Below are 16,606 nucleotides of genomic sequence, written 5' to 3'. Positions count from 1 at the left end.
ATGGATGAAGCTGGAAGCCATCATCGTTAGCAAACTAACACAGGAACAGAAAACCAGACACCACACGTTTTCACTCATCAGTGGGAGTTGAACAATGAGAACACAGGGACACAGGGAGGGGAACATCACACACCAGGGCCTATTGCAGGGTCGGGGGCGAGGGGAGGGAGCTTAGAGGACAGGTCAATAGGTGCCACAGACCACCATGGCACACATATACCTATATAACAAACCAGCACGTTCTGCACATGTATCCCAGAAACTGAAGTAAAATTAAACAAAGAAGCATCTTCTCCACCCCTAGGCAGAGGAATAGGTTGTGATTGGTTATTATCACCTGACCCTGGCCAGCACAGAAGACATCTTGCCATTCCCTGGACACCTCAGTTGAGTTATTTGCACTTTATAGTACCATAGCAGTTGAATTTTAGCTTAAATTTAAATCCCTAATTAAACCATCTCGTAAATTACACATTGATGTGACATTGAAATTGTTATTATGGTTCAAGAGGAGTTTTGGAACCAGATTTGTTATAAATGAGGCAAGTACTTGCACTGGCAGATAGTCATACTTCTTTTTTCCTTACAAAACATGATCAGGTGCTGTGTAGGCTCTAGGAAAGAAGGATGTCCACCCACAAGTGGATGAAGCTGTGCTTCATTGCAGCATTGAGATTCAGGCAGATGGATTGCCAGTGACGTGGCAGACAGTGCAATTAATGTAAGAAAATGTCAACAGCCTTGGGAATTGATCATAGATTGAATTCCCAGAGCTAGAAGACATGAGTATGATTCAGTCATGCATCCTGAAGGACAAAAACCCAAGTGTAGCTCACAGCTGACTGTCAAAAGCAGTTAATTTCTAGCTATATGAAGTTTACATAAGGAAATAAAATTACTGATTTAACCAAATAAGACATGCAATTGAGACTAATACCTTTGGAGGGGCCTCGGAATTCTATTTCCTGTCCTAAGAATGCTCAAGGGTGTCAAGATTGGAAACACTGCTCTAAAGAAAACTATATGCTTTTAACATTCTATTCATAAACATTACAACCCAAAACTATTCATAATAATAATTAGTACAATAAAGGCTTAGTCTTAAACTTTGATTGGAATAATAAAGAAGAAAGCAGTGTGAAAGTGAAATCTTACAGATTTGTGTCATGTTGCCAGGTTATAACAAATTTTTAAATATACATTTAATATTTCTGCTTTCTCTCTAATCGTTATCAAATTAGTCATAGCTTAGAAACCAGGATATATGATGTTATCCTATACTTATTAAAAAATGTTTTGTATTTTAAAATTCTTGGGATTATGATCATTCAGTGTAAACAATACTGTCTACATAGTTACTTAATTTGCTTTCCTTTTTTTTTTTTGAGATGGAGTCTCGCTCTGTCTCCGAGGCTGGAGTGCAGTGGCGCAGTCTCGGCTCACTGCAACCTCTGCCTCTTGGGTTCAAGTGATTCTCCTGCCTCAGTCTCCTGAGTAGCTGGGATTACAGGCGCCTGCCACTGCGCCCAGCTAATTTTTGTATTTTTGGTAGAGATGGGGTTTCGCCATGTTGGCCAGGCTGGTCTTGAACTCCTGACCTCAGGTGATCCACCCGCCTTGGCCTCCCAAAGTGCTGGGATTACAGGCGTGAGCCACCATGCCTGGCCAATTTACTTTCTTAACCTATTATTTTTAAAGGAAGAAAAAGCAAGCCTACTTTTACTAACCATAGCAGATGTGAGAAGATTTTATAAAACAAAGGGGAAGTAAGTTACCTGGAAAGAGGACAGCCTTTAGAAGATGCTTTTGTCTTGGTAGAAATGAAATCACATTTGTTCAACAAAATGACAGTCACTCTACATAAAACTGGGTTTTATTTAAAGAGAAGAAACTGGGCGCACAATAACCCAGCAGAACAGACCCCGCCCCCATTGGAGTCTCAGATTGTTTCTAATTGTATTCTGCATGATTTAGGTTGGAATTGTAGACCTGAGTCTGTCATTTGGAACCAAATGTCCTGTTGCTATTCATGGAAGAGGGAGTTAACAATACGAAATCATTTGCTTTCCACATGTTTTGAACTGCTATCAGGAAGGAGGGGCTTTTCAGCTCAATAAGTTTTCCGTTTCTTCCTACTTCTGTCTCATCTCAAAATGTGTTTTAAAGTTAACTGAACAATATTAAGTGATGAAATGATTTAAGTAGAAGAAAGATCAGTGAGAAGTATCACGATATTCAGAGGTACTTGGGGGCTAATACGTGTTAAATTTTAGTTAAGTAGACTGTGGTTATATGAGTCTTTTTTTTTTTTTTAATTATCTCTTGATAGGCCCTGCTATTGTAAACACAGGAAGAGAGAAATCAATAAATTTGTATATCCACCCATTTTGGTTTGTTTTCATAAGAAAAATATCTGGAGCTTGTGAGCACTTTCTGTGCTGACCGCTGCTTGGGATTGCTCCTTCCTGGTTCCCGAACCCTGGATGCCAAACTTCTTTGTAGGCCTTTCCAAGGCAACCTACCCTGTCTGTGGCCTTTGTTCAGTGCTGCAATGTATATAATAGATTTTCAAGGTTTTTTTTTTTTAAGTTACCTGGAAAGTTATTTTATTTCAATCAGTAAATGGTCCTAAAGAAATTGCTGTGCATTGGGCACTCTGCCACATTGCCAGCTCACATTACCACCTGAGAGTTTGTTGAGGAATCATCTGCAAGCAATTCATAGGAGGAAGAGGAGACCTCAAGAGACTCACTCCAAAGCTTTTCTGGGCCATCGCGTTGCTAGACAGTCATTCAACAAACATTTGCCAATCTCATCTTTGCTTCTGGAAAACTGGGAAGCAGATGTGATTGAGAGGTTCTGATTTGCAGGCTCAGGGTCTGGTGGAGGGATGGCAGACAGTGGGCAGGTGAACAGTAGCACCGAGGCATAGGAGCTGTAGTGGAAGTGGGCAGAAGTTGCTGTGGAAGCACAGATTTGGAACCCTTTTTGCCTGAGAACATTCCGGACGGGCTCACAAAGACATGGCATTTAAACAGACTCTTGATAGAATTTGGTCAGTGCAAGGGGAGTGAGAAGGAGTTTTCAGGGCAGTGGATACTCATGTACAGACAAGGAGTCCTGGGAGGTGGTGAGAGGTCCCCATGGCCACTGGGGCTTAGCGAACGCAGAGAATAGGGAGAGATGTGGGTGGAAACACTGGTCACAGGGGCATTCACTTCAAAAGACCATACGTGAATCCTCTGAAAGCCTGAAACGTAGTAGGAATGAAATAATGGATTTCACAGGATAGGATAGCTTGGAAAATGAGCACAAAAGCTTACATTGCTTTTCCTCTCATCCTCTTCTATCAAACCACAGATACTTCTCTTTTTTTTAACCTTCAACTCTTAAGTCTTCAGGGCTTCCGGCAGAATCTCTTGCATTGGGAGTTGCCTTGACCTCCTAGAGGAATTCACTCCAACAGCTATTCCTGAAAGACTTTCTGTCCTGGGTCCTTCGGCTCTGTGGTTGCTAAGAAAGCCCAGGTCAGGGGTCTGTCCCTTCCTTCTGGGGCCATTTAATTCCACTCCCTTCTGTGGCTACAGACTGAGATGCTAAGCCATGATCCCACCTGAGCTGCTGCCACAATTAGCTTGATTCATGCTGTCATTGTTACTGTTTCACCTCAAGAAAAACCTGAGAAGGAAAGAATTGATGTGCCATAGTCAGGGTGGCTGCATATTTTCAGACCCAGTTTTGCAAGGCATAATTGGATTAACTGGACACTTCAGGGATCTCAGTCAGTTGCTTAAAACTGAACCTAGGCCCTTGGTGTTGTGAGAGACCCCCTCTCCATGTGCAGGTAAAGATCCACGGTACCTCCTACCCCCCAGTCCACCCCATTTTAATTTACTTTTTAAATTTAAAAAGTGATACAGGTTTGTTACAAACAGTTTGAGCAGTTGAAAAGAATATAGAATAAAAAGTGAGATCCTCCTTGCACACATACATGCCTGTGGTCAGCCAGATCCCAAAATTTGGAACATATCCTTTTAGACTTTTACATATGTATCTACAAACATTATACATACACATATACATCACTTGTTTTTACTAAAAAAGGATTATGTTCCAAGTGTTTCCTGCAACTTCATTTTCCCTACCTAAAGTGTCTTGGACATATGATACCTTTTACAGCAATGAGAATTTGAGGGTAAGTCTCAGTTTTTATTCTTTGTGGTAAAGGTTTCTTGATAGTAGAGTTGTCAGATTTATCAGGTTGCCCAGTTAAATTTGCATTTCAAATAAACAATGAATACTTTTTTGGTGTACATGTCCTATACAGTATTTGGTATATATGTTCATATGTACTGAAAAAGTATTTGCTGTTCATTTGAGATGCGAGTTAACTGGCTTCCCCGTTTTATCTGGCAACTCTGCACTTGTTAGTTCACTTACATATCGTTGGTTTGGGGTTGTTATTGTTGTTCTATGAAAAACTTTTCGTGCACAAAACCTTGAAACCATAAAAAGGTCCTGTTTCTTGGGAAAGGTGGTGTCTGGGCCAGTGTTCACACACCTGATGAATGAGAAGGGTTTGGGGCCAGCTCAGCTGGGCACCCAGAACTCATTACTTGCCTCTATTGGAAAGAACTGGCCCGTGTAGCTGCTTTGTAGTTGGAGCTGAGACCCGACTCTTTCATCCCAGCCACTGTGTGAAGTTGCCACTGGTGGTCACCTGAAGTTGTGTGGGTGATATTAATTGAATTTTTGAAAAACTAAATGCTGGTATTTGTAGGAATTTGCAGTGCAGACGGGCAGCCTTTCAACCAGTGCATAGCATACTTAGAGCAAGCTTTTAAGATTCTTTGAAGTACTAAATGTTTATGAAATTCAAATAGGGGTGCCAATCTGCACAATAAAGGGGCCCTTGGTGGTGTTTTTAAAAATCTTCTATTTTGTAGATGTAAATATATGCCATAATTAGCGGGAAGTAACTTGAAGAGCCACGGCTGAGTTTATTCCTATTATTCTTATTTAAAACAGCTGTGGCAGGCAGGCTACAGCTGCTGTCTCATCATTGGGTTGGGCAGGGCATAAGGGCCGAAGTGAACACACTCAAGGACTCTTTTCTGAGGGCAGCTCCTTCACTCCCCCTAAATGCAGGCTTCCTTGCTGGGGAGCTGTCTCACGGTTGGCCCAGCTTCCCCACCCACCCCAAGCCTCTGAATGTCAATGGGACTGGCTTCAACGGTCTTAGCCAGGAGGCACATGCCTACAAATGAGAGGGCGAGGAGTCTTTTAGAGCAGCCAGCTTTCTCCAGACCTCCCCCCGCCCCGCATAGCAGTGCTGCCTCTAGGGGCATTTTTGCCCCACAGCTCCAGGCCCAGTGCAGAGCGATTGTCCTTTGGTGCCTGTGGGAGCAGCTGCAATGCCGCAGTGCGTGCCCTGCCTGGCCGAGCCTCACCATGTGGCAGGCCTGGATGGCTGCCCGCCACAGGGCCCAGCTCCCAGCACCGCCTGCCAAGCAGCCAGATGCTACCATTGGAAAAAATTGCTTCACAATTTGAAATGTTGGTTCTTTGATCATTGCTCAGAGAGGATGAAGAAGAGAGGTTCAAAGTAGTGTTTTAAAATGCCAGCGTCTCGTTGCAGCCATCAGTGCCTATTAGACTGTCTCTGGTTGGGGACAGTCCTCTTAATGTTTTCATTTTTGCAACCATGTCATTCTCTCCAGCTCTTCCAAGCCCTTTGGATAGGAAGGGAAGGTCCATAGCCTGCTCCTGACCCTGTGCCCCTGCTGTCCCCCTGCCTCGTGGCTTAGAGGTTATCTGCTTGCCTTTGTTCCAGCAGGCTTTTCCCCAGTGAAGCTTGTAACAAAGTTGTTGTCATCTGCCAAATGCTGCTGCCGCGTGAGCTGCTCACTCCCATTCTTCACTGGGCAGGAGTAGCCTTCACTTACTGATCCTTCTGCCCCCACAGCCAGGTCTCCAGAGGACGGAGGTTTTGCAGGGATGATCCACTCTGTCCCCTGGCCTAGCACCCACCTCCAAGTACTTCAGATCCCACATACTTGGGTGAGGCCTCATTCTTCCTTACCTTGAAATGGGAAGGGTCAGTCTTTGGAGAGTGTTGCATTTTTCATATTTACTGCCAAAAGGCAAAAATATGAAATTAAACCAAACAGATCCAGGATGGCTGGGCATGGTGGCTCACGCCTATAATCCCAGCACTTTGGGAGGCCGAGGCAGGTGGATCACTTGATGTCAGGAGTTCAAGACCAACCTGGCCAATATAGTGAAACCCCATCTCTACTAAAAAATACAAAAATTAGTGTGGTGGCGCACGTCTGTAATCCCAGCTACTTGGGAGGCTGAGGCAGTAGAATCGCTTGAACCCAGAAGGTCGAGGTTGCAGTGAGCTGACATTGTGCCACTGCACTCCAGCCTGGGCAGCAGAGTGAGACTCTGTCTCAGAAAAAAGAACAGATCCATGAATAAATGGGCTTACTGAGTAAGAAGTAATAGAGGAGAAACGAATCCAGACCCTTATCTGGGGACTAAACTGTTTCAGTTGTGGAAGTAATGAGTGTAAGAGAAGGATGATTTGGGAAAGAATTTGGAAACTTTTGATGGGGTGTATTTTTGTTTTCTGTTGCTGTCCACTTCCTCTGCCCATCATTGAAACCTGCTTCTGCTTCGACTTTTTGTTTTTCAGGACTTGCCCACAAATAGACCTTAAAGTCTTTAATTCACTCAACACACATGTGTTTATGATGGCCTTTTTTTAGTCCCAGAAAGAATTCTATAACATGTCTAATCATGCCTTTGTGAGAAATTTATACCTGTTTGAGCTGTTATACTCAATACTTAAGACCCGTCATAAACACAAATCAGAAAAAGTCCTCATTTTTCTGTTTGGAAAAGCCAGTGTTGCATCTGTGCCACACACCTGACAAATGTGGGTTGGGGCCAAGACTGGCTCCTTGGTGACAGTCTTTATCGTGTTTATTGATTACAAACTCTTGTCTCGTTGAGGAAAGGTGTCGGTGTCTGTAGATGTGACTTGAGGCTCTGTCTTCATCTCTATTGTGGTCAATATTTCAAATTGACAAGCGAACAGGAGTGATTATAGGTATTGTTAATGACTGTAAATTTTATAGTACATTATAGATTACAGGTGAATTTCATATGCATTATCTCCTCATATTACCACAGTGGCCTTTGGAAACAGGTCATCTTCCCTGTGGATAAAGATGACTAAAGCGAGACCCAAAAAGTGATTCCAAATCCCTCACTTCTGCTGCCTGTGCTGTCAGTCCAGTGTCTGAGATGAGATGACAAATGAGAGGCAGCATTCACAGACACCTGGACCAGTGTCGGACTGGATGGGATGAGTGGAGGACTGAACTTTGGACAGAGTTTAACAAAAGTAAATGTAAAACTTGAATCTTGGGAAGCAAACAGAACCTGAAGAACTATGTGGGTGAGGAGGAGGAGAGGAATGGAAAGAAAACTGCAGAATTGTGTTACAGAAGTGTTCTTAGGTCTGTGGTACCTGAAGTTCTGGATGGAAGTTACAGAGGAGCTCATTCCAACTTAACAGATGTAATAGGCAGCATCATGGATCCCCAGAGATGCCTCCTCTGTAGCCATGGAATCTGTGGATAATGGTACATTACATGGCAAAGGGGAATTAAAAGTTGTTAATCAGCTTTTAGATTATCTTGGATATCTTGGATTATCTAAGTGGGCCTAGCTTGGTCCCAAGGTCCCTTAAAAGCAGAAGAGGGAGACATAAGAAGACATCCAGAGAGATGACAGCTGGCAATGTGAGAAGGATTCGGCTGGTGTTTCTGGCTTTGAAAATGGAGCAAGGGGCTCCGGGACAAGGAATGTGGGTGGTCTCAGAAGCTGGAAGAGGCAAGGAAACAGAACGCTATTCAGAGCCTTTGTCTAGTAAGGAGTTGCATCCCTTCTAGTTCCTTGATCTTAGCCAGCCGGGAGCTGAATTAAATTTCTGACCTACAGGAATATAAAATAATTAGTTTGTCTTGTTTTAAGCCACTAAATGTGTGATAATTTGTAGCAGAGAAAATTAATATAACAGAAAAAAGAATTATCTAACAGTTAAGACTGTCCGGCAACATTATTATTATTTATAAATAGAGATGGGGTCTTGCTATGTTGCCCAGGCTGCTCTCAAACTCCTGGGCATAAGTGGCCAGCGTGCCTGGCCCAGCAGCATTATTGAAGTGATTTTCCTGTGTCTGAAAGTATTTAGCTTTAAGGCAGTGCAGGTCAGGATGCTGTGGAAAGGATTTCTGCTTTTGGATGTAGGAGAGAGTTGACCTCTGAACTGAGTTTCAGCTTAGAGTTTAGGGTCTCTGTTTCTAGAGCAAACAGGAAGAAGATTTCTCAGAAGGGCTCATTTCCCTGGATTTACCTTCCCCAGCCATATTTCTAAGTGTTGTTTTTTAACACTGCAGAACCTGGCCCATGACCAGCCTTTTTTGGCTAGCTTGTTCCCAGAAGATGGGATATGATTTGACTTTGGAATTTATTGGAAAGATAAGTTTTATTAGTTTTCAACTGTTTCTTGGATTTTTGTTTTTATTTACTTTTAGAAAATATCCTGTGGTTAGGTAAAAGCTGATTAGGCAGAAATAGTTTGTATCTCTGATAGTGGTACATTTTTTAAAACTCATTTTCTTGCCTTCAGAACTACATGAAATAGGTTTGCTTTCCACCTGGAGTGATTTTCAGATGGGAGGGGGAACGTGTCAGTAGGACGTTTCAGATGGGAGGGGGGACGTGTCAGATAATGAACTCTGCAAATCCCAGACTTCTTTGTTGTTGACTTAATGCTAGCATTCTTTCTTTGATATTACCTTTGCTTCATGGGAGTTCAGTGACTGCATTTCTTTCTGGAATAGCCATAACACTATCAGTTGACAGATAATTATATATATGTATTTTTTTGATAATTATATTTTACATCAATACTTCCTCCTAGAAAATTCCTGAAGAGCATCTGTGATATGGTTGGATAGCTACATAATTATTTTCCGTGTTCAAGGGTAATTACAAAGCAGTTGTAATGGCAAATTGGTTATTTACTGTTAGTTGGGAAGCCTTTTAAAATCTAATCTCTTAAAATTATACTAATAATTAAATAGAGGATTTTCTCAGACTGTTTCTCCTTACCTCTTATCTAAATGAAGGATAAAATGCACATAGACTCTATGACCGAGCAATTACAGTCCTAGGAACACCCAACAGAAACACATCCATATGTTCCTCAAAAGCATATTCAAGAACGTTCATAGTAGCACTCTTCTTAATAGGTCCATTTGGAAGCCTCGCAAATGTCCCTAAGTAATAGGGTGGATAGATCATGGCATTTTTCATTCAATGGAATATTCTACGGTAATGAGGATGAATGAACTACATACAACAACATGGTTGAATCTCACAAATAAAATGCTGAGTAAACAAAACTAAACACTGTAAACCCTGTTCCACTTGCTTAAAGTTTAGAAACCAGACAAAACTAATGTGTAATGTTTCAGGATCATGGTTACACGGGCAAGGTGTATGTATGATTGTGCATGGAAGGAAGGATATTTGGGGGAGAGAGGGACTTCCATTTCTTCGTCTGGGTGCTGGCTCACTTGATGAAAATTAACTGAGCTGTAAACTTCCAGTTTGTGTACTTCTCTGAATGTATGTTATATTTTAATTTTATGTAAAACTGTTAACTTTGACAACTTTAGAACATGTAATTTGTTGGGATGGTTTCTGAGGGTAGGTTGGGTATTCTTTAATAACTTCGTTTTGAATAATTCTATCATTGTAAGTACAGATCATCCATTCCAAATGAAAGCTATATTAAAGTTGTTTGGGGAGTTCTAAGAGAGAATGGTAAACCAGTGGTGAGGTGGTAGGAATGGTCTGCCCCAGCTGCAAGCAGTAAGGACATTGCTTGGCTGTAGGGAATTTACAAACAATGGCAAAACCATCTAAAAAATCAGTTTTCTTTTTATTATCACCATATTAACTGACAAAACCTCCTTTGTTGGCCTGAGTCCTAAATAACTGGTGAAGTTAGTGTTGAATTTTTTTAATTAATTTTTTTTTGAGACAGCATCTAGTTCTGTTGCCCAGACTGGAGTGCAGTGGTACAAATCTTGGCTCACTGCAGCCTCAAACTCCTGGGCTCTAGGAAGCTTCCTATTTTAGCCTCCCAGGTAGCTGGGACTACAGGCACATGCCACCATGTCCGGCTAATTAAAAAAAAAAATTATTTGTAGAGATGGCATCTCCCTGTGTTGCCCAGGCTGGTCTCGAACTCCTGGGCTCAAGCAATCCTCCTGCCTCGACCTCTGAAAGTGCTGGGATTATAGGTGTGAGCTGCATTTTTATTTTTTATATACGTATGTATACAACATATGTTGAATTTTTATTTTATATATAGACCATCTATATGCTTCAAATTAGCAAGCACATTATCCATTATATTACTTCTCCTTTAGTAACACATGTGGACTCAGCCTCTACTCATTTCAGGTGCAGTCTGAGTCCACAGTCCCCATGGTGCTCCTTGTTCCAGTGGTTAAACAGATTTGTCAATGAGCAACAATAGTAGAATGATTATGAAGATGAGGAAACAGAACTTTTTTTCCATTCCTTCATTCTCTGTTACTGCTTTGGGAATTTTTATGTTTACAATTTTAAATAACTGAAGTAGAGTGCTGGTTATTGTTGAAAATCATTTTGTCAAATAAAGGAAGGCGGTCTTAAAAATGCGTCAGATCTGGTAGGTGTGCCGCTGCTGTGGGACAGCTACTTTCACCAGCGTTACTTAAGCATGGAACCTCATACAGACAGAACCATAACAGTTGTGAACATATTCGGCAATTTTACTAACATCATGATGAATAATACCATTCTAAACTTAGTTAACATTTTAAAATTATATATAGACAGATTATTTTTTCTGTTTTAAGGTTGACAGTTTTTAAAAGCAATCTGTTTACTCTACCAGTGACCCGCCTGCCCCCCACACACAATTGCTTATTTCACTGTGTTCCCTTCTGTAGTCCACTCTGTACACCAAAATCACTAGACTGCTTTCCCCCCTGCTTAGAGATAGGGTCTTGCTATGTTGCCCAGGCTGGTCTCAAACTCCGGGGCTTAAGCGAGCCTCCTGCCTCAGCCTCCAGAGTAATTGGGGCTACAGGTGTTCTACCACACCCAGCTTGCTAGACTGCATTTGATTATTTACTAGTCTTTCAGAACAACTTAATTAATCAAAATCAACTAGTACAATGTTAGCTCACAGTGTATTCATAGCACATGGAGACTCTTTTTCAAAGCTAGGAATTTAAAGTTGAAAGAAAGAAAAAAAATAATTTCTAATGCACCTTTTCTGCTCAACACAAACTTATTGCAGCGTCATTGGGAAGCATCATAGATATTCATGAGTAGAGCGTGTATTAAATTATGGTGTATCTGTGCCATAGAATAATGTGCAGCCACTAGAAAGTGTGGCTGTTCATTATTTTAAATGGCTGTACTTTATAATACTGAAATTCCATGTTAGTACTATATGAGTTCTAAGAGGCATAGGTATATATATGTTTAATGCAAGGTTTTAGAAAAGTTAATATAATGTGCTACTGTTTGTGTGATAAAGGAGGAATGTATATGCTTGAATACCTAAGTGCTGAATATCTCTGAAAGGACACTTGAGAAATGGATAACATTGGTTACCCTTAGGGAGGTTGGCAGATTTGGGGGTTCATGCCCATTTTACAGTTTTATTTTTCCCCCGTCTTTACCACATGCATGTTTTCACTTTTTAAAAAAATGCTGGGCTGGGCCAGGCATGGTGGCTTAGGCCTGTAATCCCAGCACTTTGGGAGGCCGAGGTGGGCGGATCACCTGAGGATGGGAGTTCGAGACCAGCCTGACCAACATGGAGAAACCTCGTCTCTACTAAAAATACAAAAAAATTATCCGGGCATGGTGGCGCCTGCCTGTAATCCCAGTTACTCGGGAGGCTGAGGCAGGAGAGTCGCTCAAACCCAGGAGGCAGAGGTTGCGGTGAGCCAAGATCGCGCCATTGCACTCCAGTCTGCAACAAGAGCGAAACTCCATCTCAAAAAAAAAAAAAATCTGGAACGTTTTGGCACAGGGTACATCATAATAGTAACAGCATTAATCCTGCCACCATAAAGCACCTGAACTGCTTTTCACAGCAAAGTATTCTAAGGTGTCACCAAAGCAAGGTAGTGGCAGTTCTTGAAGGTAACACCCCCATGTGGAAAGCTTGATGGGAATTCCAGTGTTCAGAGCCCCTGTGTGCCTGAGGTGTATGGTAGCCCTTCTGCCCTGGAAGCTGGAGCTCAGTTAGACCCAGGGGCCTCTTCAGCCTTGTGAGGTTCAGATGCTGATCTCATTTAGGGAAAGACATGCATGATTTCCTGCTGAGCTGCTCTTTTGTGGAGCCAAATGTTAAACCTTTGAATGTGAGAAAAATGCACACCTGGGTATTTTTATTTGTTTATGATTTATACCCCATAAAATCCAAAAAGCAGAATGTGAGGAAAGCTCACTACATTTATGGGTAACGTAAAACCGGATAAGTACAAGTTAAAGCAGATTGGAAACCAGTAAAAGGAGCTGTACCCTGACTGTTAGGAGCTATTAGAAGTACCTGAGACAAGTTAATTATTGTAGTTGAACTCTGAATTTAGCTTTGAATTTCTTGGCACATAAGGTGAAAAGGGGAATGTGGAGTGCATGGTTTTCTTTATTTGTAGACAGAAAGTAGGACTAAGGAGTTGGACATTTTCCTAATAACCAATTCAAGAAGGAAATTTAAATGTAGATAGTTTAAAGTATATGATGACTCAGGTCTTAGTGGTTAGTGCCTGTCAAGGTATAAAAATTAACCAGTCAGAATCTGCCAAATCTGGTGCATTACGGTGCCTCACACCTGTAATCTCAGCACTTAGAGTGGCTGAGGTGGGCAGATCACTTGAGGCCAGGAGTTCGAGACCAGCCTGGGCACCAAGGCAAAACCCAGTCACTACTAGAAATACAGAAATTAGTTGGGCATGGTGGCACATGCCTGTAATCTCAGCTACTCAGGAGGCTGAGGCGGGAGAATCCACTGAACCTGGGAGGCGGAGGTTGCAGTGAGCCTCGCACCACTGATTCCAGCCTAGGCGACAGAGCCAGACCCTGTCTCAAAAAAAAAGAAAAAAGTGCCAAACCTCACAAAATATAAAATCTCATTTGAGTGTCAGATCCACGTACCTCTGCTTCGACAGCCACCACGGCAGTCCACATTTATCATCTCTCACTTGGACTGCTATAATGGCCTCCTAGTGTGTGTATGTATATATATACATACATACATATATATATATATGTATGTATGTATGTATATATATCCTTTCTGCTCTCTCCGAGCTGTGGTCAGAGGTGCCTTTTGGAAAGCAGAGCTGGTTGTGCCCTGTCACTGTTCCAGGCCTGTCTGCTCACTGTGTCCTTTGGTCTCAGGATATTAGACCCAAGCCCTTCCACCTCTCCAGCTCTCCTGCCATCCTCACTCTCTTGCTTTCTCTTTAGCACTTCTTTCTGGCTGTGTGCCCTCTTCTCTCTTATGGAATGCTTCTCTTGCCTAAGCCTCGTCTTCTTTCTTGGGATCTGAGTTGCATCATCATTAGAAGCGCCCCTGACCCTGGGGGCCCACTCCTCACCGTTTGTGCTCATGTCCGCCTGTACCTCTCTCCCTGGTGCTTAGTTCCGTGTGGTATGTTCCTCACTTAATTGTAAGCCTCAGGAGAGCAGGCCCTGGCTCAGCTTTTGCTTGTTTTATCCCCAGCTCTGAGCATTGTGCCAGATGCGGAGCAGGGGGTTGGTAGATATTTGAGGGAAGGCAGCTATTACCCTGTGGCTGTCTTTGGTCTGTTTTGTGCTGCTACAACAGAATGCCACAGCCTGGGTAATTTATAAAGAACAAAAATTCATTTCTCACATTTCTAGAGGCTGGGAAGTCCAAGATCGAATCTGCAGCATTTGGTGGAAGGCAGATGAAGGGCCAGAGAGAGCCAGCTTACTCCTGAAAGCCCTACTTATAGCAGCTTAACCCATATGCAGGGGCAGAGGCTCAACACCTAAACCCATCCTAAAAGGCCTCACCTCCAACACTGTTGCACTGGGGATTAAGCTTCCAATGCATGAATGGTGGGGGCACATTCAGACCACTGCAATGATCAAACACTGCAGCAGCCAGTTTCCCCAGTGGACATTGCATCCTGCTGAAGACATTTCTCTCTGAAGCACAGTGCTAATCATACCACTTCCTTGGCACCCAGGCTTTCAAGGCGGTATCCATTTCCTACAGAATATAATCTATACTGTCTTCTTAGCCCCCATAACCTGTGCCCAAGTTGCATTTCCAAACTCCCAGTCTGAGGTCCTTAATCCATGCCCAGAAGCTAGAATGCAGCACTCCAGGCCTTGGCCTGCACTGTACCCCCAGCCTTCCCTGCATGTGCCAGTCTAAATCATTCCTGAACTGAGACCACCTGTGGAAAGTCATACCTTCCATTGCTGGAACTCTAAGTATCTTTGACATGGTACTTATTTTCTATCTGAATGATAGTTATTTTATGTATCTTCCATATCAGTTGTAGGCAAAACCCGTACATTGTTTAGCATGAACCTTTCATAGTAGGTACTTAATAAACATGTGTTAAATGAATGGCAACTTATGTCATTATTTAACATCTTTGTAAGCCAGTCTTTAATAGGAACCATTTCCCCTCCAGATATTCTAATTTTTAAGAAAGTTTGTTTGTACATATATGACAAATGGCTAGTCAGCTGCAGTCTCTTGTTTTTTTTAAAAAATATCTCTAAAGATGAGTGAACATGAATCCAATTAATATCCTGCTTTCTGTGCATATTTCAAAGACCTTGTGGATCTTTTATTGCAAGGCATAGTATTCTGATACTGAATGCAAGAAAGTAAAACAAAATTGATACTTGTAGCATGTTATTTCAAGAGAGGACTGCCCAAATTAGCAACCTCTTTAAAAAATGACAGATGGGTATTGAACTTGTTTCTAGATGAGCATCACCTTCCCAAGCCAGCCCTCTTCATTCAGCCAAGCGGAGGTCTTACCCGGAAAGTTACTGCTCGGTGCCATGACTCCTGGGATGAGAGAATAACCCACACCTCCATTTCCTTTCCAACAGGCTGATTTAAACTGCAATATTCAAGATGATGCTGGGGCTTTTTATGGTGTAACCAGTCAGTACGAGAGTTCTGAAAATATGACAGTCACCTGTTCCACCAAAGTTTGCTCCTTTGGGAAGCAAGTAGTAGAAAAAGTAGAGGTAAGTTGGCCTCTGTACACTGGAAACTTCATTCAAGGGCAGACTGTTGCCTTCCTTTAAACCTTCCTTGGGTCAGAGAGTTGTATTTTTGGATGTCTGCTTCTTACCTTCTGTATTAGTCCATTCTCACACTGCTATGAAGAACTACCTGAAAATGGGTAGTTTATGAAGAAAAGATGTTTCATTGACTCACAGTTCCACAGGCTTAACAGGAAGCATGATTTGGGGGTCTCAGGAAACTTAGAATCATGGTGGCTGAAGGTGAAGGGGAAGCAAGGCACGTCTTCTCATGGTGGCAGGAGAAAGGTGGGTGGGAACCACCACACACTTTTAAACATCAGATCTGGTGAGAACTCCCACAGTATCACAGGAACAGCCTGGGGGAAACTGCCCCCATGATCCAATCACCTGCCACCAGGCCCCCCCTGTGACATGTGGGGATTACAGTTTGAGGTGAGATTTGAGTGGGGATACAACCAAACCATATCACCCTCCTCCTTTCTCCCACTTCTTTTTCCTGTCACTTCTAAAAAGCCAAAGTGATTTGGAAGCACCTGAAAGGAAGCAAGTAGGATGTCCCGTGCCAGTCTTCTGACTGTGTCTGAAGTCGGCTGTGTCCTGCTCAGCCAGTGCTGTGCACCTTTGCATGAGGCCTTGTGGGGTAGTCTGGTATGAAAGCTGGGTCGAGATAGGCCCTGCCACTCAGAATGATGCCCTCCCTACACCCAACCCCTAGATCCAAGGGCACTCCCAGGCATTGTAGATAGATGTCAAGGTGGTACTCAGCTGATTGGCACCTGCCCTCTGAAACCATGATACCTTGAGTTTGATATTGTTGCTTTTGCTATTTCCACTGCCTTCACTTTTAATTGTTTTAGATAGAGTTTATTATATATTAGGATCCAATCTCTTTTTACGGCTTTTATGTTTCATACCTTCCTCCCTTTAAAAAGATGTATATTTGTTTGGTCAGGGTGAGTTGCTTTGTTGAATAATGTTTGTTGTTGGCATTCCTTGAAGGTTGTATTTTTTAGTGTCTTCTATCCATCACCCAATTAATTGATCCATGTTCAGTGAGCAGTTTTTATTTGCAGTGGCCCCGGACCTTTCAGGTTCAAGAGCCCACCTTGGCTGTAAAAAGACTTTGTGCTGAGGAGGGAGAGAGGGAGAAGGATATATTTCTTAAGACCTTGGGCTAAGCAATGAG

The 16,606-nt window shown here is 42.5% G+C and overlaps 1 protein-coding gene and 1 long non-coding RNA gene across 8 annotated transcripts in view; both read left to right on the top strand.

The window, feature by feature from the left end:
* TEAD1 (TEA domain transcription factor 1) overlaps positions 1–16,606 on the top strand; it is a 269,563-nt gene that overhangs the window by 234,447 nt on the left and 18,510 nt on the right. For all 7 annotated transcript variants that reach the window (XM_024254988.3, XM_054524634.2, XM_024254985.3 and 4 more), the window contains one exon: positions 15,259–15,399. In XM_024254988.3, coding sequence (XP_024110756.1) covers positions 15,259–15,399 — 141 coding nt within the window. The remainder of the gene's footprint in view (positions 1–15,258; positions 15,400–16,606) is intronic.
* Positions 1,399–12,182, top strand: LOC129048682 (uncharacterized). Its single transcript, XR_008511223.2, has 2 exons — positions 1,399–3,844; positions 4,105–12,182. It is a non-coding gene; the product is annotated as an uncharacterized LOC129048682 (long non-coding RNA).

This window comes from Pongo abelii, chromosome 9 (assembly GCF_028885655.2).
Source record: "Pongo abelii isolate AG06213 chromosome 9, NHGRI_mPonAbe1-v2.0_pri, whole genome shotgun sequence".
Taxonomy (NCBI): domain Eukaryota; kingdom Metazoa; phylum Chordata; class Mammalia; order Primates; family Hominidae; genus Pongo; species Pongo abelii.
The sequence above is the reverse complement of the archived record's forward strand: the minus strand, read 5'-3'. Positions and strand labels throughout refer to the sequence as shown.